At 34.7% G+C, this 26393-nt stretch overlaps 1 protein-coding gene across 1 annotated transcript in view; it reads right to left on the bottom strand.

Annotated features, from left to right (window-relative positions):
- Window positions 1-3797: 3797 nt before the first annotated feature.
- ITGB1 (integrin, beta 1 (fibronectin receptor, beta polypeptide, antigen CD29 includes MDF2, MSK12)) overlaps window positions 3798-26393 on the bottom strand; it is a 38861-nt gene continuing 16265 nt past the window's right edge. Inside the window, exons 3-16 of the mRNA XM_004691173.2 lie at window positions 24782-24867; window positions 22885-23107; window positions 21575-21745; window positions 20799-21037; window positions 18982-19137; window positions 17957-18052; window positions 17526-17615; window positions 16209-16349; window positions 15853-16052; window positions 14217-14455; window positions 13650-13872; window positions 12782-13014; window positions 10782-10948; window positions 3798-5030 (exon numbers count right to left, since the gene is read on the bottom strand). Coding sequence (XP_004691230.1) covers window positions 4965-5030; window positions 10782-10948; window positions 12782-13014; window positions 13650-13872; window positions 14217-14455; window positions 15853-16052; window positions 16209-16349; window positions 17526-17615; window positions 17957-18052; window positions 18982-19137; window positions 20799-21037; window positions 21575-21745; window positions 22885-23107; window positions 24782-24867 — 2330 coding nt within the window. The 3' untranslated portion in view covers window positions 3798-4964. The remainder of the gene's footprint in view (window positions 5031-10781; window positions 10949-12781; window positions 13015-13649; window positions 13873-14216; window positions 14456-15852; window positions 16053-16208; window positions 16350-17525; window positions 17616-17956; window positions 18053-18981; window positions 19138-20798; window positions 21038-21574; window positions 21746-22884; window positions 23108-24781; window positions 24868-26393) is intronic.

Here is a 26393-nt window from a genome sequence, read left to right as displayed (position 1 = left end):
TGAGAAAGAGCCTAAAAAGAGTCATGGGGAGCAGGGGAGCTTGGGTGCCTTCCTGCCTCCCAACCTCCCTCCCTCGTGTGCCTGTGTACCTGGTTCTCCAGAGAGCAGTAGAGGCCTGTGAAAAGCGACCGAAGGCTCCGAAGTTGTCTTTCTCTCTGTGAGAACTGAAGATGGACCACGCAGGCTGGGATGGCTGCAGAACAGGTAGGTAAAATGGTTTGGGCTTATAAAACTCTGGAACATGGCAGAAATGCAGACTGTTAAAATAGGGGTACTGGAAAGGAGCAGAACAAGGAGAAAACATCTAAAAGAGGTGGCTTTGTTGAAAACGCAGTAGTATTGTGTCTCCAATATGGTCTATTTGGCCCTGTTGCTTCAGAAAACTGGGTTTATCAGTGAAGAGACCGCACACAGTGAGTACTGTTTAGTTCAGGGTTTGAGGGCCGTTAATGAGATTGTCTAGGATGTACGCCCAACCCTGCTAATGGCAATACTGGTGCGTTTTCTGCACCCCACTAGATGCCCAGGGTCAACAGATTTTTTGGTTTGGAGTGAGAGGACAGTGAATCCCAATGCACTTTGCAATATTGTTGGACTGTGCTTACACAACGGTTTAAGAATTCTCCAATTTGGGGGGAAGGAAATATTGGCTAGGGGAATCTCAGAGCCAGCTAAAACAGGGTATCCTGCTACCAATATGTGGATGATTTAGTGACTGTCAGCTATGACTATGAAACCTGTCTGGAGAATATTGCACTGGTCTTGAGCCACTGGACAGAGTACCGCTAGAAAGTGTCACCACCAGAGGCTCAGCTATGGCAAAGAAAATGTGACATGCTTGGGATTTGAGTTAAAGACAAAGCCTCGCGACTGAGAGAAAACAGGTGATTTCATCTCTTAAATGACCCAGCAGTCAAAGGCAATTATGTGGATCTTGAGAATGACTGAGTTTTATAGAATTTTGATCCCCAACTTGAGGCTACTAACAGACCTGCAATGTTAAGTCCCTCACAGGTTGACTCCAGATCTTTGTTTTGGATTCCTGAGTGTTAACTTTTGATGAGATAAAGGGAGGCTCATCTCTGCACTAATAAGTTCTCAGTGCTGCCAGACCTCAGAAGTCTTTCTGACTCTGCATGAGAGACAGGGAATAAACCTGAGCATGCTGCTCCATTATTAGTATCAGAATTGCAATCCAGCTTTACCACATCAATGCATGGAGTCACAGTGATGAAGTCAAAACTGTTTAGAAACTATCTGAAGTCTATACTAAGTCAACTAGATTTGTTTCATCAGTCCCTGCTATATCCAAGTGGGAACTGTTTATCGATTGGAACAGTTTTACAGAACAGGGTATGAGCAGGATACAGAGTGTTGATGCTTCAGGACACCATAAATGCCAAAGTTCTCCCGGCATAGATGTCAGCACAGGTCAAATTTATAGCCCTGACCTGAGCTCTGGAACTCAAAGCAAGAAGATAAATTATTTCTTGATGGTTTTACATGCACATGGCACAGTGTGGAAAGAAAGCCTTACAGTCAGCAAAGACATTATACTTGGACTAGTTTAGTCTTGCTGAAAGCAGTACTTTGCTCAGTCACAGCAGTGATGTGAAGGGTGATAGCAGAGCTGACTGCAGCTAAGGCTGCTGCTCCGTGGACAGTACTCTCTAGGGGTCACTCATCCCTCCCATGGACTTATCGCAACTTCTAAATATACTCACCAAAGAGGAAAGGGCCCATGGATGGGGATTTAGCTGCATTTGGAGATTGAACTCACATGGAATGATACCAGAGGCCCCACTCTACCTGGTGTTGAGACTTTTACTTGAAGGAATCCCACCCACTATGGGAAAGACACCTTCTTACAGTTTGTGCATCCATACTTAATGGACCCCTGTTTAGTAGTATCTTTTCATATTAGTGTTTCAGTATCTGGGGGAAGGGTAGATAGCAGTGTTACTGCTGGATAGTATCATATGCCCATTTTTGTTTTTTTTTTCAAGTATCTCTGTTATCATTTTCCAGAGGCTGAAATCCCACCAACAGTGGATGAGTGTTCCCTTTTTCTCCACACCTTCATTTGTTGTTTTCTCCTATTTTTGATAAAGGCCATTCTTACAGGGGTAGAGGGAAGGGAATATCTTATTGTGGTCTTGATAGAGGAAATGCATTTCCTTTATGGGATGCTTAAGTTTTACTTCATGTGCCTATAAGCCATCTGTCTTTTTTTTTTTTTTTAATTTTTTAATTCATACAGAAATGGGGTATACAGGCCAGAGGTACAGGGGTGGTGAGCGGATTCACCAGAAACAGAGTGTGGAGCAGAACAGGCCAACTGATGAAGTACACTGCTGAGGGGAGCAGTGGGCGGGCCAGGAGAGGTATGCTGCGCCATTGGGTCACCTCTGGGGCAGGCGGGGATTGAACTCATGTGAAAGTGGCTTTAGATTCTTAGTGCTGTGCTTTAACCCGCTGCGCCACCAGGGAGGGGCCCCATCTGTCTTCTTTAGAGAAGAGTCTATTTAAGACTTTTGCCTATTTTTTGTTTGGATTGTTTACATCTTTGTTGTTGACTTGAATTCTTCTATTTTTTAGCAATTAACCTGTTATGTGTGATGTGCCAATGTCTCTTCATTTGTAGTTTCTTTTTGGTGTGTGGGGGGGTTCTTTTGAAGTACAAAAGTTTAATGTATAACCACTTATTGTTTTGTTTACCTTGTTAGAGCGCTGCAATCCCAATTACATCTCTGCAGTTATGTCCAATAGTGAATCACCCAGAATTTCCTTTAAGAATTTATAGTTTCAGGTATTACACCCAAGTCTTCCACCCATTTTGAATGATATTTTGTGTATGGAGTATGAATCTATTTTCATTTTTTTCTCATGGCTGTCCAAGTGCAACTGGTCTCTTTTCTCAGTTTTATGGCATTGTGGTCAGTGAAGGTACTAGGTATAATTTCAATCTTTGTGGTTTTAATTACAACTGACAGCCTCAGATTTAAGTTAGTGCCCTGCGCCCTCACATCCACAGCTCTCCTGCAGTGAACCCACTGCCCTTGGTGCCTGCTCATGTACCCCTTAACCAAAATAGAATGGCATCTTATGAACCCTAACACTGGTGTGTGCCCACGTCAGTAGCTGGAGGTAGCTTTCACTGCAGTTACTTGCCTCTCACTTCGGTTTCAGTTGGGTTGATTCTCCTACAGGTGTATGCTGGGTGTATGTGGCTACTCAGTCTTTCCCTTGGGGGCTTAGGCTTTGTTTTACATCAGGTTGCTTTGTGCATCTAGAGGAGGATCTGAGGTCTTTACCTGACACCATCTTATCAAATTCCCCTAGAATATTCTTCTTTTTAAGCTTTACACAATTTTTTTTATGACTACACACACACACACATTCTAATAACAAGACAAATGAAAAATACTTTTATCAGAAAAGTGGCTATATCTTAAAAATACATATTTCCTAGCTTCTAGTTAATGATTTTGAGCTACTGAAGAGTGAATTCTGCTTCCTGAGGGATGAGCCCTGTATAATCCTAGTGTCAGAGTGGAGAGGGACAAAGTGTGGGTGTGAAGCCTTATGTAGTTTACAGAGCCCAAAGATAATGTGAGTCTATACTGCTATATTTTCTTAATGTCAAATGTTCCTGGACTGTCCTTTTAGAAATAGACTTTAGCTTCTTAAATGAATGAATCAGAAATGTTTATCAACTTTAAAAGCTATAAAAATTCCATGCAAAAAATTATCAAGCACACAAGTGGCCAAAAGCATATCAATATAAGGCACAAACATCCAATTTAAATATTGTAGGCATTTTTATTTAATAAATAACTTCAGTAAACAGCATTGTAAAAAGTGAACTGTTAAAATTAAAAGGCACTTAAAACAAGGATGTGACTAGTATGAAACAACGCATAATGCACAATAAGAAGTAAAAATACAGTGATCTGTTACAGCACTAACTGCAAGTAACGCTTAAGTAACAGCTGGTGTGTAAATAGCTGTAAAACAACTTCAGTGTTGTTTAAAAAGGCAAATTTACAGCTAGCCATCAAATAAAATGTACTGATTGAAAAGACTTACCCAAAATTGCAAACAAATACATCAAAAGATTAGAAGAGGTGATAAAAAGCACCAGGCTTTCAACAAAATAAAATAACCAAAAAATAAAGTCAACCCAAAGGACCCCAATTCAGCAAATACCACATAAATTAATTCCTTTATGTAAATAATGCAAAATTAAACATGTTTTAAATTAAACATGTTTTGCAGAAATTCTCAATACCTTGACCCAAGGCTTGAATTTATAAAGAGAAGGCATAAAAGTTACAATGATTATGTAACTCTTAAAAAATGGCACACAGGTTTTAAAGCTATGTTTTCCTTTCCTAACTTCTCTAACTTTCCTATGGCCGTTGTAGATCAAAATATTGCAAAATTATTTTACTCTAGTAACTCCCAAGATACTCATCTTTCAGATATGGCATCAGTTTATGCCTAACTGGCAAGTAACAAGATAAACTTAATTCTAAACATGCTAGAGGGACACTTACTTTGGAGTCATGTAACTAAAAATGTACATATCTGTTAAACTAAAAATCAGTTTTAATACCTGACTAGTGGAAACTCATAGTTTTATTACTGTATTTTCAATCATTCATCTTTTTAATTCAAAAGAGAATTTGATTTTAAAAGTCCAAGAGGAAAAATGTCAAAAAGGCACAATGTGACCTTAGCTGACAAGGATAAGTATCCTGTCTCAAGTCTTTTTTCAGTCCCTGGCATTGATTGTAACATTATTTTCAACACAATAATTAAAAAAAAATTAATTATACATATTGTACATTTTCAAAACCTGCTCTAATAAAATCATAGTGATACTGCCCTAAAGCTACCTTATCGTGACTATAAAAATTACTACTTTGCATTCAGTGTTGTGAAATTTGGACAGGTAGTGCTCATTTTCCCTCATACTTTGGATTGACAACAGTTGTCACGGCACTCTTGTAAATAGGATTTTCACCCTAAAAAAGTAAGAAAAAGTATCAGTTACTCTGCTGAAATCATATAATAATTTATATAAAAAAACTTGCAAGTTAACATAATTTTTAGAAATTTCCATTTTATCTGTACAGATATCACATTCATTTTTTTTTGAAAAGGTTTTTATTAAAGCATTATTAAAGGCATACACAAACATGAAAGTTTGTTCTACAAGTTATATAGGTGCAACTGCATCCTGTGTCCTTCTTCGGCCTACCCCCCGCCAGGTTGATTTAAGAATGTCTTCTATAGCAGAGAAAGTACTGTTAGGGAATCTTTAAACAAGTTTTGCATGACTGTCTTAAGAGAGAATCAATTCAACTGCCAGGCTGATGCTTAACTCTTTATTGGGCACATAAAATGTTTTATAATTAACAGGCCGTTGGCTGTCACCTGTATGAGGAAGGTGAGCTCCTGAGGCTCGCCCATGAACGTTACTGATTAGAGAGTAATACTGTCACAGTGTCACTGGAGGCACTGTAACTTTGCCAAGTCACATTGACATATGTGCTGAGAATGTCAACAAAAATAATTATCAATCTTCCGAAATAACTGGTATTCTTCAATATTGTTCTCACTGGTGAAATGTTTAAATTTTTGCAATGCTGTATGTGTTAGTGAGGAGTACTAAGAGTCTAGTCACAAGAAATCTTTCAAGACCCAAAAATATACTGACAGTCTCATGTTAAGCAGAGAGATTTACAAACCCACACTACCATTTCTTTAAAAAAAATTCTTTAATGCTAGGTAAAAGATTTAAATATCTGCTACAACAGTCCTTTCTCTCCTGATAAACTGAAAGCAGGCTTGAAAGCCAAGCAAGCAATATAACAAAATTCTATCAGAGGAAAACTACCAATGCAAATCAAATGAAATTTTATTAACAAGACATTAAGTTTTTAAGGTTAAAATCAGGATTTTGTAGTACTATGTAGTTTTCTCACCACAGAACCACCTGTGGTCTTTCTAAAAAATATTTATGAAAAACAGGGTGTGTTTTTTATTTCTAAATTTTATTCATAGTTCACTAGATATGGATCATGCTTTCGTTGCCATAATTTCTGCCATCTTGCAGAATACAATTTGGTGGATGACCAACATGAAAATTAAGGCACTCTGATACAAAACAGAATTTTATATATATAGTGAGACTACAGTGTAAGAAAAAAAAGGCATGATTAGAAAGACTGAGAGATTTTCATAATGAAATAGCTATAGATAAACTACTGACAGGGAAACAGAAACATGCAGTGACAAACTTCAAATGTAAAGTCAAAATAGTGAACATTTATGTAGAAACATACATAGTTTTTAAGGGTTCAAAAGTTTTTAAGGGTTGGTGAATGAGCATGTTTTGAGGTGTAGGGAAAGAAGAGACAAGAAATAAGGCAATTCCATATCATCTAAGGACCTATATGCCACACTAACAAGATTAAATTGTATCAAAAAGATAGATCATTGAGCAAAAGTGCAACATAATACCTAGGTCCTGAAGAACATCAAATAAACCACTATGATTCCAGCAAATCAGTCTGAACACCAATTAAAACATTACGATATGTTCATCCACCTTGCAAAATACAACTACTGACTCAAGACAAACATTACATACTCTGAATGATAAAAGTCATGTAGGACATCAGTGTTTGCTCTTATCCTTACTGAAACTAATACATTACCATACAGATATTGCAATAGATTATTTCATAAAGAAAGGAAACTGAATCCTAGCAACTACATTTTTAATAAATTGTAAGGGACAAATTGTACTCTATTTCTGTCTTCCTAATCTGCAATATGAGGCTAACACTGTCTGTTCTTTAAATATGTTTGGGAAATTACCATAAAGCTTCTTTAAAACAATGCACAATACATCTATTATTTAATTCTTAACTGTGAGGGAGTTACCAATAAATAAATAAATAAATAAATAAAAATTAGAAAACAAAAAAAGAAAAATTAACAAAGCTATTCATGATCCCAAGATACAATTTCAATATACACAGAACTTAAATGTTGGCAGACTGCACCTTTGTAGAAGTTTGCCTTTCAATATATGCAAACATCTATTTCAAAGTCCATCCAAACAAGTTTATTTGACATGCATGGTTAGAAGTAAAATGAAATTATCTGAGTTAGGCATAATTTCAAATATAGAAAAACTAAAATAATTCAGATTAGTTTCATCATTGTAGTTCTATCCTAACCCTACCTACCAGTGGCCTAATTGTCTTTACTTAAGAAGAACAGCATGAGAACTTCAAATTAAAATTGAATTGATTATAATAATTGTCTTATATAATACTGCTATTTAGCTTATTTGCTTACATGATGAGAATCCCATCTGCAGATATAAAAACAGTGCTTTGATACTCATTTAAAAATCAAAAATGTTGCTTTTCAAACAGGCTGTAATTTTTTCCCCCCTTGTTTACTACATATGGTCACTTAATCTATTTAGGAATAAAGTCGGCCACCTGTTTTCTGAAAGGATCTTAATAGTACTTGAGCAATGATACCAAAGCTGTTTGCAGTAATGTGTCACTCATCTTCCTCATAAACAGAAATGTCTACTCCTTTCCTTTAAAGTAGGGAAAATGTATGCACTGATGAATTGCACATTTTTTTATTTACCTTTGAACTAGAGTAAAATTTTTAAAAAACCTGACTTCTTGTATCATCTCACACTTAATACAGATTTCAGATTAATTTTTTTCTGTTTTCTTATTGTGAAAAGTGATACGTTTTATTTGTGAAAACAGAATTAAATATTAGAGAAAAAAATTCAATTGTACTATATTTTCTTCTTAGAGAGTATAATGTCAATCTAACCAAAGTCAAGCGTGGAAAAAAATCATGTGGTTGAATGTTATTTCACTGAGCTTGTTAAATACAAGTCTCTTTCATCTGTCTTCTACAGCACAAGTGTATTTGAATATTTAAGAAATAATGAGATTAACTAGGTATCAATGAAGTCTTACTAGTTTAAAGTGTTACAGCTTTTTTACTTCTGAAAATTAACAATAAAATTTATAATTTCTTAAAAAAAAAAAAAGGACGTTCATTAAAATTACAACTGTACTGGCCCTCCCTGGTGGCGCAGTGGGTTGAAGCACAGCACTGAGAAGCTAAAGCCACTTCCTCATGAGTTTGATTCCGCCTGCCCCGGAGGTGACCATATGGCTGGCAGACCTCTCCTTACCCGCCCGCTGCTCCCCTCAGCAGTGTACTTTGTAGATCTGCCTGTTCTGCTCCCCACTCTATCTCTCGTGAAGCCTCTCGCCGCCCCTGAGCTTCTGGCCTGTACCCCAGTTCTGTATGCACAAATAAATAAATCTTTAAAAAAATAATTACAACTGTACTCAATAAAATGTCATCCTGACGCTCAAGCTGCATGACTGAGTGGCTATCAAGTCATCTCAAAATTGTGGGATATTAGGAATCCTTATTTAAATGTGTTTAATGGCAAGCGAGGCCACCACAACAACTTTTTTCAATCCACTATAGTAATTACATTGGTAATTTAATTTTCTTTAATATATATATATATAGTCTTATGTGCTAAAATAATCACAATGCCTGCCCATTATCCTAAATATGTTAATGACATAACTGGCAAGCCTTTGGTCCCATCAGAAAGTGCTTTATAATCCATGATTTGTTTTAATTTCAGGATGCTCATTAATTTCTACTGCTATTCTGTTTTTCTTTCTTTTTTTTTTTTTTAAGATTTTATTTATTTATTCATACAGAAATGGGGTACAGGCCAGAGGTACTGGGATGGTGAGAGGATTCACCAGAGACAGAGTGTGGAGCAGAACAGGCTGACTGATGAAGTACACTGCTGAGGGGAGCAGCGGGCAGGTCAGGAGAGGTCTGCCGCGCCATGTGGTCACCTCCGGGGCAGGCGGGGATTGAACTCATGTGGAAGTGGCTTTAGATTCTTAGTGCTGTGTTTTAACCTGCTGCGCCACCAGGGAGGGCCCATATTCTGTTTATTTCTTTAAAAAAAAAATCTCAATCTACAAGGAATGATTTGCCTCTTCCAAACCTGGCAGCAAAGTCTGCTGAAGAAGATACATGGCTGTTACCAGAACAGCCTGGTAGGTATGAACATGGGAACTGGGTTTGAGTCTTATATTTTTCAGTAACTAACCACATAAATTTGGTCATGTTACCTAATTGTTCTGTCTCTGATTTCTCATATACAGTATAAGAATACTAGTAGTTGGGAAAGTAGAGTTCTGGATCTCTAGTCAAGAAAATATTTTCTAATCACAGCCTTTTTACCAGAGAGTTTTAGGGGCTTACATGATGACATTAAAATATACTAGAAGCATTTCATGAAAATTAAAGTATTAGCCAAAACAACTACACCATGGAGCAGATATTATTGATTCTCTGTTAAAGAAAAACTAACACTCTTAAGAAAAGTAACTCAATACTACTGTTACTAAATGGAGAAACTGGGACTTGACCACAAAGCGTTCTGTTTTCAGTACAACACAGCTGCTGTCTCTACCATAAAGCCCAGTTTAAATCTATCCAAAACACTAACTAAATTCACACACACAAACACACACAAAAGCCAAGATATAGCCATATAAAGCCAGACTTAAAAAAAAAAAAGCAATAGTGATAAAAGGCACACAGTGCAGTAAAGTATAAAAGTTCACATGCAGAAACAGAAAGTGAAAGAAAATACGAACGGCAACTTAGAGACCAGCTTTACGTCCATAGTTTGGGTTCTTGAAATTATTAATAGGACTCTTGTATATTGGATTTTCTTGCTAAAGTAAAAGAAATAGTTTCTAATGATTTCATCAGAAAAAACTGACATATAATGTTCAAGCACTATAAAAAAGAATGTTTACTATTTTACTATTTCTACACCTTTGAAAATCATTAATTTTTAAAATCCCAACCTAATGGTAGTAAAATGTAAATGACTGAAAACAGTTTACAGTGTAAAAATATTGGAGATTATCACTGCCTTTTTGTACAAAAAATGAATACACAAAAGTCAACATTTGGCAGCCTACCTTTTGACTCCCTATTTTAAATCACTATTAGCACAAATGTTCTGTCATTTAAAGCTTATAAAATATTTTATAAAGCAAGGTTTGTTGAATTATAATTTGCAGACAAGAAATATGCCAACTGAGCTCCAAACTTTCAAATATATAAACACACCCACAATCAAGATCACCTCAAGGGCTCTCATGCCCCTTCCCTAATCTAGAATATGGAAAATACTGATCTGACTGCTGCTCTATAGTTTTGCTTTTTCCAAGATGCCATATAAGTGGAATCATACAGTATGCATTTGAGTTTGATTGCTTTCCACTTACAGGTTATTAAAAAGGAGAGAGAAATCTTTCCACTGAATAATAATATAATAAAATTTCCACAGGTAATATTATCTAGTTTCTATTTTTTTAACAAAAAGGCATAAGAGCAGATTTAAGATAAAGATTATTAATAAAATAAAAATATTAATTGAGGAGATTATTAATAAAGTGAAAACAATAACTAGAAGATACATTCTTAGAATTTTTTTTAATGGATTGCAAGATAGTTTTTCACTAATGCAATTTCTCTGGATAATGAACTTCTAAGAATAAAATGCTTCAAGAAGATGTCAATAATCTGTCTTAAGAGTTAATAAAGAAGTCTTAGAAATGTTACGTTTATTTTAAACCACCTTACTTTTTAGATGTGTTGTAACTTACCGTGTCCCATTTGGCATTCATTTTTTCCTTTTCAAATTTGGCAAATTCCCTTCTGTCATGAATTATCATTAAAAGCTTCCAAATCAGCAATAATGCTAGGCCAATAAGAACAATTCCAGCAACCACACCAGCTACAATTGGAATAATGTCTGGACCAGTGGGACATTCTGTAAAGGAAAAAAAGAGAATGAGCAACATGAATAAAATACAGCCACAACTACACAGAGCTGGCAGTCTCTTATAAAATACCGGATTGAAATTCAAAGCTAAGTAAATATACACTGGAAGAAGCTATGAAAATGATAACAGAACTATTAGTGAGATTTCAAGGCCACGGGATACATGACCAATTTTTTAAAAATTTCAATTTCTCGGCCCTCCCTGGTGTGCAGCGGGTTCAAGCACAGCTCTAAAAAGCTAAAGCCACTTCAGCATGAGTTCAGTCCCCACCTGTCCCAGAGGTGAACCACATGGCATGGCAGACCTCTCATGACCCGCCCACTGCTCCCCTCAGCAGTGTACTTCATCAGTAGGCCTGTTCTGCTCCCCACTCTGGTGAGTCCTCTCACCGCCCCTGAACTTCTGGCCTATACCCCAGTTCTGTATGCATAAATAAATAAATCTTTAAATTTTTTTTTTTCAATTTCTCTATTAAAAATTTAGTTCAGGCCCTCCCTGGTGGCGCAGTGGATTAAAGCACAGCACTGAGAATCTAAAGCCGCTTCCTCATGAGTTCGATTCCCGCCTGCCCTGGAGGTGACCACATGGTGTGGCAGACTTCTCCTGACCTGCCCGCTACTCCCCTCAGCAGTGTACTTTGTCCATCTGCCTGTTGTGCTCCCCGCTCTGTCCTTGGTGAAGCCTCTCACTACCCCTGAGCCTCTGGCCTGTACCACAGTTCTGTATGCACAAATAAATAAATCTTAAAAAAAAAAAATTTAGTTCAACATTAGAATCTGAAATTTAGAAAAAGTACTTTCTGCAGTAGTATCAAAAATCATTTTTTTTTATAAATCTAAAAGAAATCAAGATTTGCAAGCTAAGAATGACTTAGCACTGAAAGAAATCAAAGAAAGGAATAAACCTGTATTCCTGCAACAGAATATTCAGTATTGTTAAGATGTTAATTCTATCCTAGTTTGGTTTATAAATTCAATTCAACACCATATACAATCCTAGCAGTATATTTAAAGATATTAAGAAATTTATTATAAAAAGTTCTAAAATTTTCAAGGCAAACAACGATAAAGGGACAAAAATTGAGACAAGTGGGTATGGGCTAAAGGAGAGATGCAATGCACAATTAACAGAATAAAGAGCAAGAAATAGGCCCACATATAGAAGCAGATGACCAGTCTTTAACAAAGGGTGTATCAACTACTGGACATCTATCTGTAAAAAAAACGACTTCACACCACTTATTAAGATTAACTCCAAATGGGCTATAGAACTAACTGTATGCCAGAAACAATAAAATTTCTAGAAGAAAACACAGAACAAAAATCTTTTTGAACTTGGGTTAGGCAAAGAAATTGAGATAGTAAAAGCAAGATCAATAAAAGAAAAGCTTAGTAAACCTAGAAAAACTAAGATAAAAAATGCTTTATCTTCTGAGAGGATGAACAATTTATTCTTTTTAACATTCTTTACTAAGTTATCTTTTCTAATAAATAAGCCTAAAAACAGGCTTAAATTTATGTATGACTGTTGCAACTCTGAGTATCTTCTAAAAATCAGGTACTGTGCTAAATGCAGTGTAGATTATTACATTTAATTTTCAATTTTCCAACCAAAAAATTAAAGCTTGCTGTCTCTTACTTCTTATATAGCTAATTAAAATACTATCTTAAACTTTAAGAGATTAATAATGTCCCAACTTGAACCTACATTAATCCAATTGGAGACTATGTCTACACATAAGAGAAACTGCCAATAGACCTAGTGTGTGAAACAGCACATACAAGAAAATGAAAAGGACTTTGAATTGATCAAATTCCTACCTGGAGTTTCTACAACATGGACAATGGCTTCATTGTTCCCATTGACTGAATATGTGAAATAGAACCAGCAGTCATCAACATCCTTCTCTTTACAGTGGGACAAGGGGTCAACCTGGCCAGGTTGGGGTAATTTATCCCGATTTTCAACCTTGGTAATGTTGAAATGGGAACATTCTTGTGCACATGTGTCTTTTTTTTCTCCTTTATTGAAGGCTCTGCACTGGACACATTCTCTGTTAAAACACAAAATATATTACTTTCATTATTTAAAATAAATGTTTGCTTAAAGCATATTTTATATACTAGACTCAAAATCTGACCAAATTAAATCAAGAACTATAACAGAAGACTTAGAGGTACACAACTTTTTTATATAGACAGCCTAAATATAAAGATGCTAGTTTCTCAAGTGAAATAAGGTTTTTAACAGTTCTAACTAAAATCCTAAAAACAAGAATAGTGAAGTAAAATCAGTCCTCAAAGATAATATGCAACATAAAACCAAAATAACTTAAGCAAAGTATTACAAACAATAATAGTTCAAATCTTTAAAAGAAGGAAACCCCTTTAATTTTGCTCAGTTTAGTTGAAAGGTAATAAATTTAACCACTGGTAATGCTAATTTAATGGAGGTACCACAAGAGTTCAATTACACAGCAAATTCAAATAATGGCACCACTCCTATGTCACTTCACTACCAAATGACAAACATTAGTTATTGAGAAGGAAATTTTCAGAATCAGAGTGGGCTTCAGAATGTGGATTATTTTATAGAGTAACAAATACTGACACTGCTGTAGCTCTAGTGATTAAAATATAGTTAAGTCAACAGATAGTGAGCTGTTTCAGGTAATTACAGAATACTTACTTATGCTCAGCACAGACCCCAAGGCAGGTCTGACACATCTCACAAGTTGGCCCTTGAAACTTTGGATCTGTACACTTACAGGCCCCACACTCACAGATGCCCCGGCCATTACAGATTTGTCCATTTGTGGCCATGCATGAAGTAGTGTCCAGAGAACAATCACATGCACTGCCAGTGTAGTTGGGGTTACATTCACAGACACGACACTTGCAAACACCATTTCCTACAATTAAAATGCAATTTTTCTTTAACAATGGTAAAAATTTCAAGAATGGTAAAAATGTAAAATCACATTGATTTAAAGGGATCTATTATTTATATTAAATAAAAAATTATTATTTAATAATAAATCACTTAAAATGTTAATTATTAAACAACAATGTCAATAATATTAATTATTAAATAATGATTTATTATTTAAAATAAATAAATGGAAGCAAGTACATTTAAGGCATGCACTACCCTCAATACTGCCCTTTTTCTATTTACTCAACAAACACAATCTTAGCTTCTTTGTGGTATTAGGTGGGATCACATTTTATGACCATTTCCAGATGCCTTACTCACCTCCACATATTAAGCCATTGGATCTATCACAGTTGAAATTATCACATTCACAAAATTTGCCAGAATAAATTTCATTTGTATTATCTCTCTTCCTACAAACACATTGTCCACAGACACACTCTCCATTGTTGCTACATATTTCTGAACTGTTTTCTTTCTTGCAGTAAGCATCCATATCTTCACTGTTCACTTCATCTGTGCTACATTCACAATGTCTACCAACACGTCCCTCGTAGCACCTAGAGAAAGAGTCAAAATTTCAATCACAAAGTAAAAATAACTTTAAATAAGAAGTCACACTATAGGAAAGGAAAAAAAGAAGACTGGACAAGGAAATAATACTATACACCAGTATTTTAAACTATAATTATATTAAAGAGCAGTGTGAGCAAGCAACAAAGACAGACAAAGGTAAGCACAGGCACACACCACACATATTCACATGAAATGTATGCAAGGGGCTAGGAACAAAATCTCCAGAAAGTACTCATTTTCAACAAAATAAAAATAAAATCCAGCAATAAAGAGGTAAAAAAAATTTACAAAGACACAGTATAAACTTATTTTCATAGGTTATGTTTTCAAATGATAGGCTATTACATTTGCTATTATAAGTGAAGTATCTCTAAAGGGAAAGTAATTGTCAAATTGTTAATCTATGAGTAAAAGTAGCACACCCCAAAAAGGTCATGGAAGTTGAGGAAAATTACTGAGCAGATCATTAACTAACATACTATTTAAAAATAAATTTATCCTATGAGCAGACTATTCAGACACTGTGTAATTTTAGATTACCCAATGCTTACAGACACTAGATACATTAAATCTATATCTGATAAGTACATAAAGAAGGCAAAACACTTTTCAAGATAATGACATTTTTTAATGATTTAAAAATAAATGCACATGACTTAGTCATGATGTGTACAGCATGGGAAAAATGTTACATTTTAATTATCATTTAGAATAGATATCTCATACTTAACAGTAAAGTACATTTTATTGTTACCAAAACTAAAAACTCTTAAAAATATAGATAATTTGGATTTGTCATTTGCATCAAAATATTCTCACTTCCTATTCTTCAAAGAAAGTTGTGTTCAGTGTATATTCAATTTAAATTTTTAAAGATAACCAATTGAAAATAGAAAATTTTTAAGTGTGATAAGTTTCATTAGTGGTAAATTCTATTTTGAAAATACTGCTTTCTCTTCAGTTTTACAAATCTTATTTTTCTTAAATTAATAAAGCAGAAGTACCTTTGTACAAGAACATCTTTATTGCTTCTTAACTTGAAAAAAAGAAATCACCATAGCTAAATTTTTGCTTTCCCAAAATATTTTTGTATGTATATATTTTATATTAGCTTTTCAGATCTAGAGAATTTCATATTGAGAGAAACACCCAAACACTACCTTAACAATTTATTAAATATGTACTTTGGGTGTCTATAAAAGCTTGTAAAAACACATTAAAGAGCAGTCTCCTAAAGAGAAAAAGGCAAGGAAGAAATATCACATTCAAGATCATCAAACTGACCTATGATGAGTCATAGCTATTGGAATAAATAAATCTATTGCTTTGAATGTCCCAAAACATACCATGCAAATACCTTCTGAAATAACCTCCAGCTTACCTACACGCCCCACATTCAAATGTTCCATTTCCTTCATGGCACTTTGGACTGCTAGGGATGCCTTTACTTTGGCATTCACATTTACAGATGAACTGGAGGTTAATCTCTACTTCTTCAGTGAAGCCCAGAGGCTTAATTTTAATTGTCTCAGAATGTTTATTTGGACATTTATTCGAAGTTATGCTAATTTCAAATTGAACCTTGAAAGAAAAACAAATTAACAATTAAGCAATTAGAGCTAATGAAAATATTTCAAAGAGCTACTCATTTTTTTTTTATCATTTCGCAAATTACAAGCTAGATTGTTTATATGCAAGAGATTTTTTTTTCCTTTCAAAAGTGTTTTTACAACATACCTCATCTCCAATGGAAATATTGGAGCATTTTCTTCCATTTTCCCCTGTTCCATTCACCCCATTCTTGCAGTAAGATTTGTAATTTATTGTTACTCCTTCCGGCAACTTGCTGTTTTCCAAAATGACTTCTGAGGAAAGGGACTAAAACAAAGACTAATTATAGAAAAGAAAGGCAACAATGGTACATAAATTTTTAAATTGAATGCATAAAATCCATAGGTAAAATGAGTTTTTTTTTTTAAAGATTCATTTATATATGCATACAGAATTGGAGTACAGGCCAGTGAGGCATGGGTGGTGAGAGGCTTCACCAGAGACAGATTGGGGAGTTCTGGCAGATCAATGAAGTACACTGCTGAGGGGAGCAGCGGGCGGGTCAGGAGAGGTCTGCTGCGCCACATGGGTCAGCTCCAGGGGTGGGGATCAAACTCATGCTGAAGTGGCTTTGGCTTCTTAGTGCTGTGCTTTAACCCGTTGCACCACCATGGAGGGCCCGTAAAATGAACTTTTAAGAAAACTATCATTTAAATAAAACGTCTCAAGGCAAATCCTACTAACTTCAAAAAAACATAACTCATAGAAATGGGCTCTGACACACCAAAGGATCACTTCCTCAAAATATGCTGACTGAAAAGAGAAGTTGTGTTTGATTTTTGAGTTAAAACATTACTGATCATATCGCATATGGCCTGACATGCCTAAGGAGTCCTAAGAACTAAGAACACTGTCTTTCCCCATTGGCAATATGGCTCTCTCTATCCTGATCCGGCCACTTCTTGCTAAGCTAAATGATCCACTGAAGTCTGGAGTCTGGAAATAAATGTGCTTAGGAGGCATTGTAGCCCTGGCAAAAAACAAACAAAAAAAACAAACCTTATACATTTTTTTAAAGTCATACACATATACACATTTTCTAGTTCATTTGCGTGTGTGTACCTCGTAAGACTAACAATATCTTCTAACTATATGACTAGAGAGAAAACTTTTCCAGCACCAAAACAGGTGAATCAATATCAAAAAGACTGAGGGACTCATAAATCTAAATATAAGCTATGTTTTCACACTTGCTTTCCAACAAAGAGACCTACTGCTTAAAGACAAATTTAGAAATTTTCCCATTTGTCATATTTTCAATTTGTTCAGGCTATAATTATGCTTTTCTAAGAAAATACAGAGTTTTTCCAACAGATACATAAAATGTAAATTTTAATGTCTCTTCTGGGTTTACTAAATTTTATGTGAAAGGTATTTTACTTTTGGAGTAAAGTACTCGCAATAGAGTACTGTTCAAAACAGATGTTACGTAAAATGACTCACATTGTACGCATCAATGATCAACTGAATTACATTGCTGGAGTTTGCAGATAATGTTCCTACTGCTGACTTAGGAATCAAATTTTTCAGTTCCTGCAAATGAAAGATAAAACATGTAAAACACAAAATAGTATTCATTCAATTCATTACGCTTACTAAGCCCACACTATTCATTTTAAAATACCAGTTCACTATACATTTCCTCAATAAGTTAGTCTTAATCTAAAAAAAAAAAAACCAAAAACTAGTTTTATATATAAAATTAAAAATTAATATGAATTCCCCCTTTTATAAACTATCAGACTGGCTTTTATAAAGCCAGTCTGTCAAGCTGGTAATACTTTATCACATTTCAATTCAGATATAAGAGTTTGCCTATAATGACTAAACAAAGGAGTATAGAAATAAATTCTCTTTCTTTTACGCATATTTACCTTATAAACAGGCTGAAATTCTTCAGTAACTGCAAAAATTGTCTGAATGTTATTTTCACTTAGTTTCTGGACAAGGTGAGCAATAGAAGGATAATCCTAGGAAATTAATAAAATTTAGTAGGTAATGACATCCAATCTATTCCAGCTTTACAATACTGAGAAAAATATTTATATTTAACATATTTAAGATGGCTTGAAGAATCACAAATATTTCCTGAAATAGGTTTTTAATCCTATTTTCTATCTTTAATAAAAATAAAATATTAAAAGGTTTCAAAAAACAAGAGTATGTATATGGTCAGAACAATGAAATTAAAGAACTGTAATAATTAAGGCTGCAGTATATATAATTTAAGAAAAAGGCCAAAAATTCATCAAGGTTTAGATTTCTTCTAGAACTTGAGTAACTTGCCAGTCGTTATTTTCAGTAGCAGCAAGATGTCTACTTTTAAAAATCATAGATGGATGCAAAATATAAAACTATCATATAAATATCTTCAGAAATAATATGAGTGAGGGAAGAGGCTAGAAGCAAAGAGTAGAGGGAGTCCAATTTGGTGAGGGCTGCTGATACTTTTATGGAGAATGTGGTGGTAATACATACTGGAAGATGAATGAACCTATACTCCTAATACATACACAGTGCTGTAAACCAATCTTACCTTAATTAAAAAACAAATTTAACCTAAAGCTAAGTGAGAAACGCCACTCTACCTCCTAAAAAATGGATTATCAATTTGCTACCAAATGATAAATGCTAGTGAGGAGACAAAAGCTCTGAGTTAAGGTAAGAAGTGCCTCAGCAGCTCCCTTCCTGTACATCAGGCCTTGTCTACATGGAAAGCAAGCACAAAGCTACATCTTTAGAAACAGTAATAACAGCTTTCCTTCACACTAAGTTGGGACTCACACCAAAACAAAAATCCAAACCCTGAAGAACCAATAAGCCAGGTGTGCATAATACTCTATTAAATACTAAAATTTAATTATGAATCAAGACAACATGTAAGGAATTAAGCACTTACATAATAATGGCTCATTGTGTATACATCATTTTCTAGATGGCACTGCCCATCATTTGGTAAAACAATGCCACCAAGCTTCCCATCTCCAGCAAAGTGAAACCCAGCATCCGTGGAAAACACCAGCAGGCGTGTAACATTCCTCCAGCCAATTAATGACTTGAAAAGAAAAGAATTTCAATTTTAAAATCCTACTCACTCACAATAATTCAACATATGTTATCTCTCCTGTGTGGTCTCTCTTCACAAAGCATTGCTGATAAAGGCGCAGAGCCCACTGAACAAAGCTCCTCCGTTCCATGGTAAAACTGTATTTTGGCTGGTTACCATCTTCTGCAATCTGTTTTCAAAAGCTGTATCATTTAAAATCAGTCTCTCTCCCCCTCTGGAGCAGGGTTCACATCTGGTTGTGCTCATCATCCTCTCTCTAACAGTTAAACCCAGTGTTTTGTATACAGGTTGCTTAATGAATACTTGCTGAGTAAATTAAAAAATGCTTTATAGAGGAAACAGTTACTGTAGTGATTATTTTGCACTGCATATAAGGTAAATCATTACATTCTACCTTGAAACTAACATAATCCTGTATGCAACTTACCCTTCAATAAAAGACAAACACGGGCCCTCCCTGGTGGCGCAGCGGGTTAAAGCACTGCACTGAGAAACTAAAGCCACTTCTGCATGAGTTCGATTCCCGCCTGCCCCGGAGGCGACCACATGGCGCGGCAGACCTCTCCTGACCCGCCCGCTGCTCCCCTCAGCAGTGTACTTTGTCGATCTGCCTGTTCTGCTCCCCGCTCTGTCTCTGGTGAATCCTATCACCCTCCGTATCTCTGGCCTGTACCCCAGTTCTGTACAAATAAATAAATTAAAAAAAAAAAAAGACAAACACAACCAAAAAAAAGATAAAAGACCTCAGCCCACCCTTTATGCTTCACCCTACTGCTGCTCTCCTGGCCTAATGCATCCTCTCATCCATGCTCGCTCTTCCTTCTACCTCTCCTTTATCAGCCCTTCATATTAAGACACTCCCTTTTTAATAACAGGAAAACCACCTTTGAGGATTTGCTCTGCTTTAATTCCATACATTCTGACTCATCAGTATTCTTATGTTCACTTCTTGTATTCTCTTGTTCAATGAAAAGTTTAAAATAGTAAAACCTTTTTTTCTTTCATAATTTTGCAACTCAATTTGTGTAAATATATATCCATTTATACCTACTACTGTGAACTCCTTAAATCTAAGTGAAACATCTGTCCCTTTTGAATCTCAAGAAGTAGGCAGAAGTATTATTTTTCAAAAGCATAACAAACAGAAAAACAGTAGTGGTGATGGGTCCATGGCTTGTTTTAATCACATAGATCAAGAAACAGTTAAGTGACAACCCTGAGAATTTCTCTACTCAGTGTGTTAAAAGAATAAATGAAGGAAAAGAGGTATCAGACTATCTACACCTCACAATATTTTCTAATTTCAGACTCAGTTATTCTATTAAAAGGTCACCTCAATATTTTCAAATGGTAAATGGGTCATAAAATTCTAAACACTGGTCCAAGAAGATGAGCTTGCTACTACTAAAACTTTTGCAAATAAAATTACTAATATTATATGGCTTTGCAAAACACATGTTCTCATATAACTTACAAACTAGCACTTTATAAAAAACACCTTCCTTTCAATTACAAAGACACAGGGAAAGACATCTTTCACAGATAATGGCAAAAGAAAACTGTTAAAGGAAAATGGAATCTGAGACGCTGTTCTACTTTTAATGCTATAAAAGAATTAATGTTCCCTTGTAGGAAATGAATGTACTTACCCCACAAACTGCAACTTGCATGATTGCATCAAAGCCACCTTCTGGAGAATCCAAATTTCCAGATATGCGTTGTTTACCAACAAGTTCATTAAATACTTCCCCTTTATCAGTAAGGCTAAGCACATTTTTGTAGCTAAACGGGCTGGTGCAGTTCTGTTCACTTGTACAGGGGTTCCTGAGCTTAGCTGGTGTTGTACTAATATAAGGCATCACAGTTTTCTCTACAAATGAGCCAAAGCCTGCAAAGATAAAATGCACACAGTTAGATGGAGGGGTGAAGGGAAAAGCCTATCAAGAAAAAAAGTCAAATGTGTTATCACATGGAATCAATGCTTTTCTTTAATAAAAAATAACAAGGTTTTAAAAAAGAAGTCTGAAAAAGTGGTCATCTGATCACTATAATATGAAAAATCCAGGTCTAAAGTGAGATTTAGTTGTACATACAGGTATGATGTTATTAATGAATAATCAAACAGAACCTGAGCAGTCAGTACATTTATAAAACAAACCAGTAAATGAACAATGTTCTATGAAAATAAGCATATACTTCATTAGCTATGTGGTGTAATCTCTGTCAAATAACATGGTCCCATAGAGTCACAAAGGAACAAGGAGGCAGATCATTAAGTATGTGACAGAGGTGGGAACTTAAGATAACCATCAGTTTCCTCTCAGAAAGAAAAGAAAAAAACCTGGCCTATTTATTCACAAGTACCTAGTAAGAAACAAAAATGTCAAGACTTATACAAAAGTATTAATTTTCTCAATATTCTCACCAATTCGGAAGTCTGAAGTGATCCTCCTCATTTCATTCATCAGATCTGTTCCAAGACTTTTTACATTTTCCAAATCATCTTTCATAGAGTAAGAAAGGTCCATAAGGTAGTAGAGATCTATGGGATAGTCTTCAGCTCTTTTGAATTTTAAGGTAAACGTCTGTGGTTCCCCTAATTAAAGAGAGATTAGAAAATGAAATTTTCTTGCCAGTAATCAAAAGCAAGTAAGAAAATCAAGTAAACTAGATTTATAATACTATAAAATGAAATTATTGCCATAATTTTTACAAAAACCTAGAAGTTCCAGTTAACAAAATGGCTCTATATTCAATTTTATTTAATAAATAATTAAAATGGTAAGTGTAGAGGATATAAGATGTAAAAGACAGTTATCTCCGTTCCAGAGTAGTTAAGACAAATAATCAATTTATTACTATCACAGGGGAAAATAGATAGATGGAACTATATAGAGTGGGGTGAGAAAGTATAGCATATTATAGGACACTTCTGACTCTGGAGACTGATGTTAGCAGATTGTGTTGTCTGTTCAATGAGATATCACTATAGCAGGTCCTAAAGTAGTATCATTTCTATGTCATGTAGCATTCATGAGAAAAAAAATCCCTGGCCAATTTTGAACAAAATAATGTTCCTGCAGACTTAGTTGTTTTATGTTGTTTTTCTCAGTTTCCAAGAATTTATAAGGTAAATTAAGTGAGAACTCAATATATATGCAAAAGATTAACATAATCCTATTTTTATTTAAAGTCTGACAGAAGTTTTTAAAACGTATTATAGGTATAAAGACACTTGTTCAGAAACCACAGCAAAAATCCATGAAGAAGATGGAGACAATCTAAATAAACAATGAAGAGGGAGAATGATATATAAGAAGTGTTATGTAAAATTCACTGAGGAAATACAAGAGAGTTGGGTGAAAAATCATTAAATTCTAACTTGTACACTTTTATGACATATATTTCTAGTATGGAGCTGAATAAGTGGGTTTGGAGGTTAAGATTAAAAAGCCTGTATTAAATCATACGCATGGTTTTAATGCCATGAAAGGCATATCAACAATTAAATGGACGGCGAAGGAGTAGGAAGATCAAAAGACATGAAAAGGAGATTGTGTATGTGTTCTTGTTGCATCTGAAAAAGAATTCTAAAATTTAACATATTCTACATTCTGTTTGTACTGAGTACAGTCCACCACTTGTGAAAATGACCCTCAACAGAAACTGGTAAGAGGTGTATATGGAGCTGTCAAAAAGCTCAAGTAGAAGGGATTCATAATTGGGTTTCTATACCTGATCGTAACTGCAAAACCAGTTGCTGTGGTTGTATCTGAGTGATATCTTCTGGTTGGAGCTTCTCCGCTGTTCCTTTACTCCGGTTAGTTACAACTTTATTTTTCTTTATAACTTTAGAACCTCTGGGATTTTCTATATCATCTGGGTGACAACCTTTCTTTTTTAAGGCTTCTAAATCATCACATCGCGCAGAAGTAGGCATTCCCTCTTGTAAAAATGTCTAAATAACATAAAATATATGTTAAGTAAGATGTATAACGGTCACACCTGCTACATAAACCTAATTACAATGTGTGAATAAGCCTAATTACAATGTGTGATTAAACTGCAAAAAAATCAAACATACCTAACAAACTTCATTTCACATTTTTAAACAAAACCCTCCTCTCACATTTTAACTGTCCATTTAAAAACAAAAATTATTTCCTAGAAGCAAAATACTTTTATTATACTGTTAATAATTTTTTATTTCAGTGGTACATAGGATTGACCTAAGTGTAACTATTCAAATTCAGAGTATCTAATCAAGATATTTTGTAAGCAAAATTACTTACCATGGTTAGTAGTCACTAATAATGTATATACCCAAGTAATGTATATACCCAAATATCACTAATAATGTATATACCCAATTATCTTTCTAAAATTTTCCATAGAAAAGTCTTCACAAAGTCCTTCATATTATGTAGCATATTCAAAGTGCAATGTTTAGGGAAAACATATTAGCCTAAATTCAACTCAATTAATCATGCTATTTTTAAAAAGGAGACCAAAAAATATTCCAGGAGCGTTGAAGATTTTTCAAGTATTGGCTATTATTGTAACTAAGTCTTTTAAACTTCTTTTAAAATATCTGATAAGGGTCATGATTTTATTTTCAAATGATAAATTTTTTTTTAAAATGAAGTAAAAAAGGTACAAATGGTATGTAAATTGTATTTGTGACTTGGGATGTAATTTCCAGTAGTTATATAATTCAAAACATGTATCTTTAACAATTAAGTGGAAATGAAATTTTTATCAAATAAATGTGAATGTACCTAGTGGAAGCAAAAACAAAACTATAGTCAAGATATATGTAAAGATTATTACTAAGTTTTTCATGATATGTGATAGTAGGGAAATAAAACAATGATATTAGCTTACTTACATGTTTATGATATTTTGTATAACTGTAACAAAATCAATTAATTATTTAAGTAGATTATTTCACATGCATCCCTAAAATTTGACATTTAGTTAGCCAAAAATCTTCTTTTAATCTGGACACTGGAAAAATGAGGGAATGCCTTTTAATTGGGGTGACTTTATGTTCAGCTTTATATGGCATAGATTGTCTACCAATTTAATGGTGTTGTATAAAGTAAGTGAGGCTAGTTAGTCATAAACTACACAAAGATTTGTTTTTTGAAGAACATAAAATAATGAGAGTATTTATGCAGCTGGGAAAACAATGGAAGAGAATAATCAGGATCAGATGGCTCGAAGCTGCAATACTACCAAAACACAGAAGCCTAATGGATTATACATTTCCAAATTAGCCAGTCCAGAAAACTTTAAGATTATTAATGAGATTAAGTAACATTATAATGAATTTTTATCACTGTCTTTGAACTTTGGTATGTATTTGTGACTTACAGGTTTATACCAATTCTTAATTTCTACTACCCATATTCAAGTACTCGAGATACACATGCTTAAACTGTCTTGAATACCACAGCTCTAGTCAATCCAACTATTAGTGATGCTCATTCAATAAAATGAATTTAAATAAAAATGAATTTAAGTGAAAATTTGTCTTCAGCACTTTCTTAGATATGTATTAGGCAAAATAGTTCTGATAGTTTCATGGATATGTTTAGGGAGTAAATGGTAAAAATTTAAGCAATCTTACTGAATTTGTACACCATCCACAATTTGGTCCCGCTTGTATACATTCTCCGCATGATTTTGCATTGGCTTTTAAACATCTATTTTCATCTGTCAAAAAAGAAAAAATAGACCCATTTACTTGAAATTTCAAAAAGGAAAATGAGAAATAAGGACGACATATCTGAATGTTAAACATGAATATTATAAATCTAGTCACCCAGCTGATCCATCCCTACTCCAAAGAAAACCAAAGATATACAATTTTGGGTCATTAATATTAGCACAAAGCCACAAAAACAGTTATCTTGTCTTTTGTAGCAAACACTAAGTCCCATAATATACTCATTTATCTTTCTGTTCAAAGGATAAACAGATACTAATTTCAGGATCTATTTTGGCGAGTGGTTCTTAATGTCAGAAGTTTTGTTACCACTTGGCTAAAGATGATTTATTTTTATTTAATACAGACTACCCTTCTATAGCCTGCCCCCTGACCCAGCATCTTCAGCATCTTTCTGATAGGTTTGAGTATGTTAAATTTTTGCCAAGTTCATATTCATCCAGTCCACAATCCCATGACTTTTCAGGCTATATTTAAACAATCTTTCACATTTTCTTCATATCCACCAAAGGACTGGTGTGTTTTTCACATTATAATCACTATTATGTACTATCTCCAATGTATCTTTTTTTTTTTTTTAAAGATTTATTTATTTGTGCATACAGAACTGGGGTACAGGCCAGAGGCTCAGGAGCGGTGAGAGGCTTCACCAGAGACAGAGTGGGGAACAGAACAGGCAGATGGACGAAGTACACTGCTGAGGGGAGCAGCGGGCGGGTCAGGAGCGGTCTGCCCGGCCATGTGGTCACCTCCGGGGCAGGCGGGAATTGAACCCATGCGGAGGGGGCTCTAGTTTCTCAGTGCTGTGCTTTAACCCGCTGCGCCACCAGGGAGGGCCCCAATGTATCTTTTTTAATTGAAAGCCTAATGCATGCTCATCATAGAAACTTGGAAAACACATAAAAGCTTAAGTAATAAACTAAAAATCACTATTTATACATTAGTAGGAGTTAACGGTTGACAATTTTGTATATTTTTTTCCAGTAATTTTTCTAGGCAGAAAAATAAAAAAATAGGACACCTAGAAATACTATTTATACTTTATCCTAAATGTTTCATTACAAATTCTTCAAAAATATGGCATTTAATGATGACATAAGAAGATAATGTTGGAGAAATTTATTCTTTAGTATTTATTTATATATATACATATATATATATATTTTACCTCATTGTTCATCTTTGTACAATGTTTGTTTTCTCCTCTCAGGTACAGCCCCTGTGTAACTCCCACCACCAATTCACCTGTGAACCATCACCATAGTCCCTTATGTTCTTCCTACCTGTTTGATCCTTATCCCTCCCACTCCCCTGCAGGATGTCTCTGATTTATAGTTGTCTGCTAGTTTTTTTTTTTTAGTATTACTTTTTCTCAGCCCGTATTTGGTTCCACTATATTCCTCCTGGACTAGTCTATTTCTACAACAGAGCACAGTGGTTCTCTTTTCTTCACATACTCTCCAACCGTTGAAGTTTCTAGTCTTATTTATATACATCATTCTCACAGGTGTGA

Source organism: Condylura cristata, unplaced genomic scaffold (assembly GCF_000260355.1).
Source record: "Condylura cristata isolate star-nosed mole 26May11 unplaced genomic scaffold, ConCri1.0 scaffold00030, whole genome shotgun sequence".
NCBI classification, from domain to species: Eukaryota; Metazoa; Chordata; class Mammalia; order Eulipotyphla; family Talpidae; genus Condylura; species Condylura cristata.
Note: the sequence above shows the minus strand (reverse complement) of the source record. Positions and strands in the feature narration are given on the sequence as shown.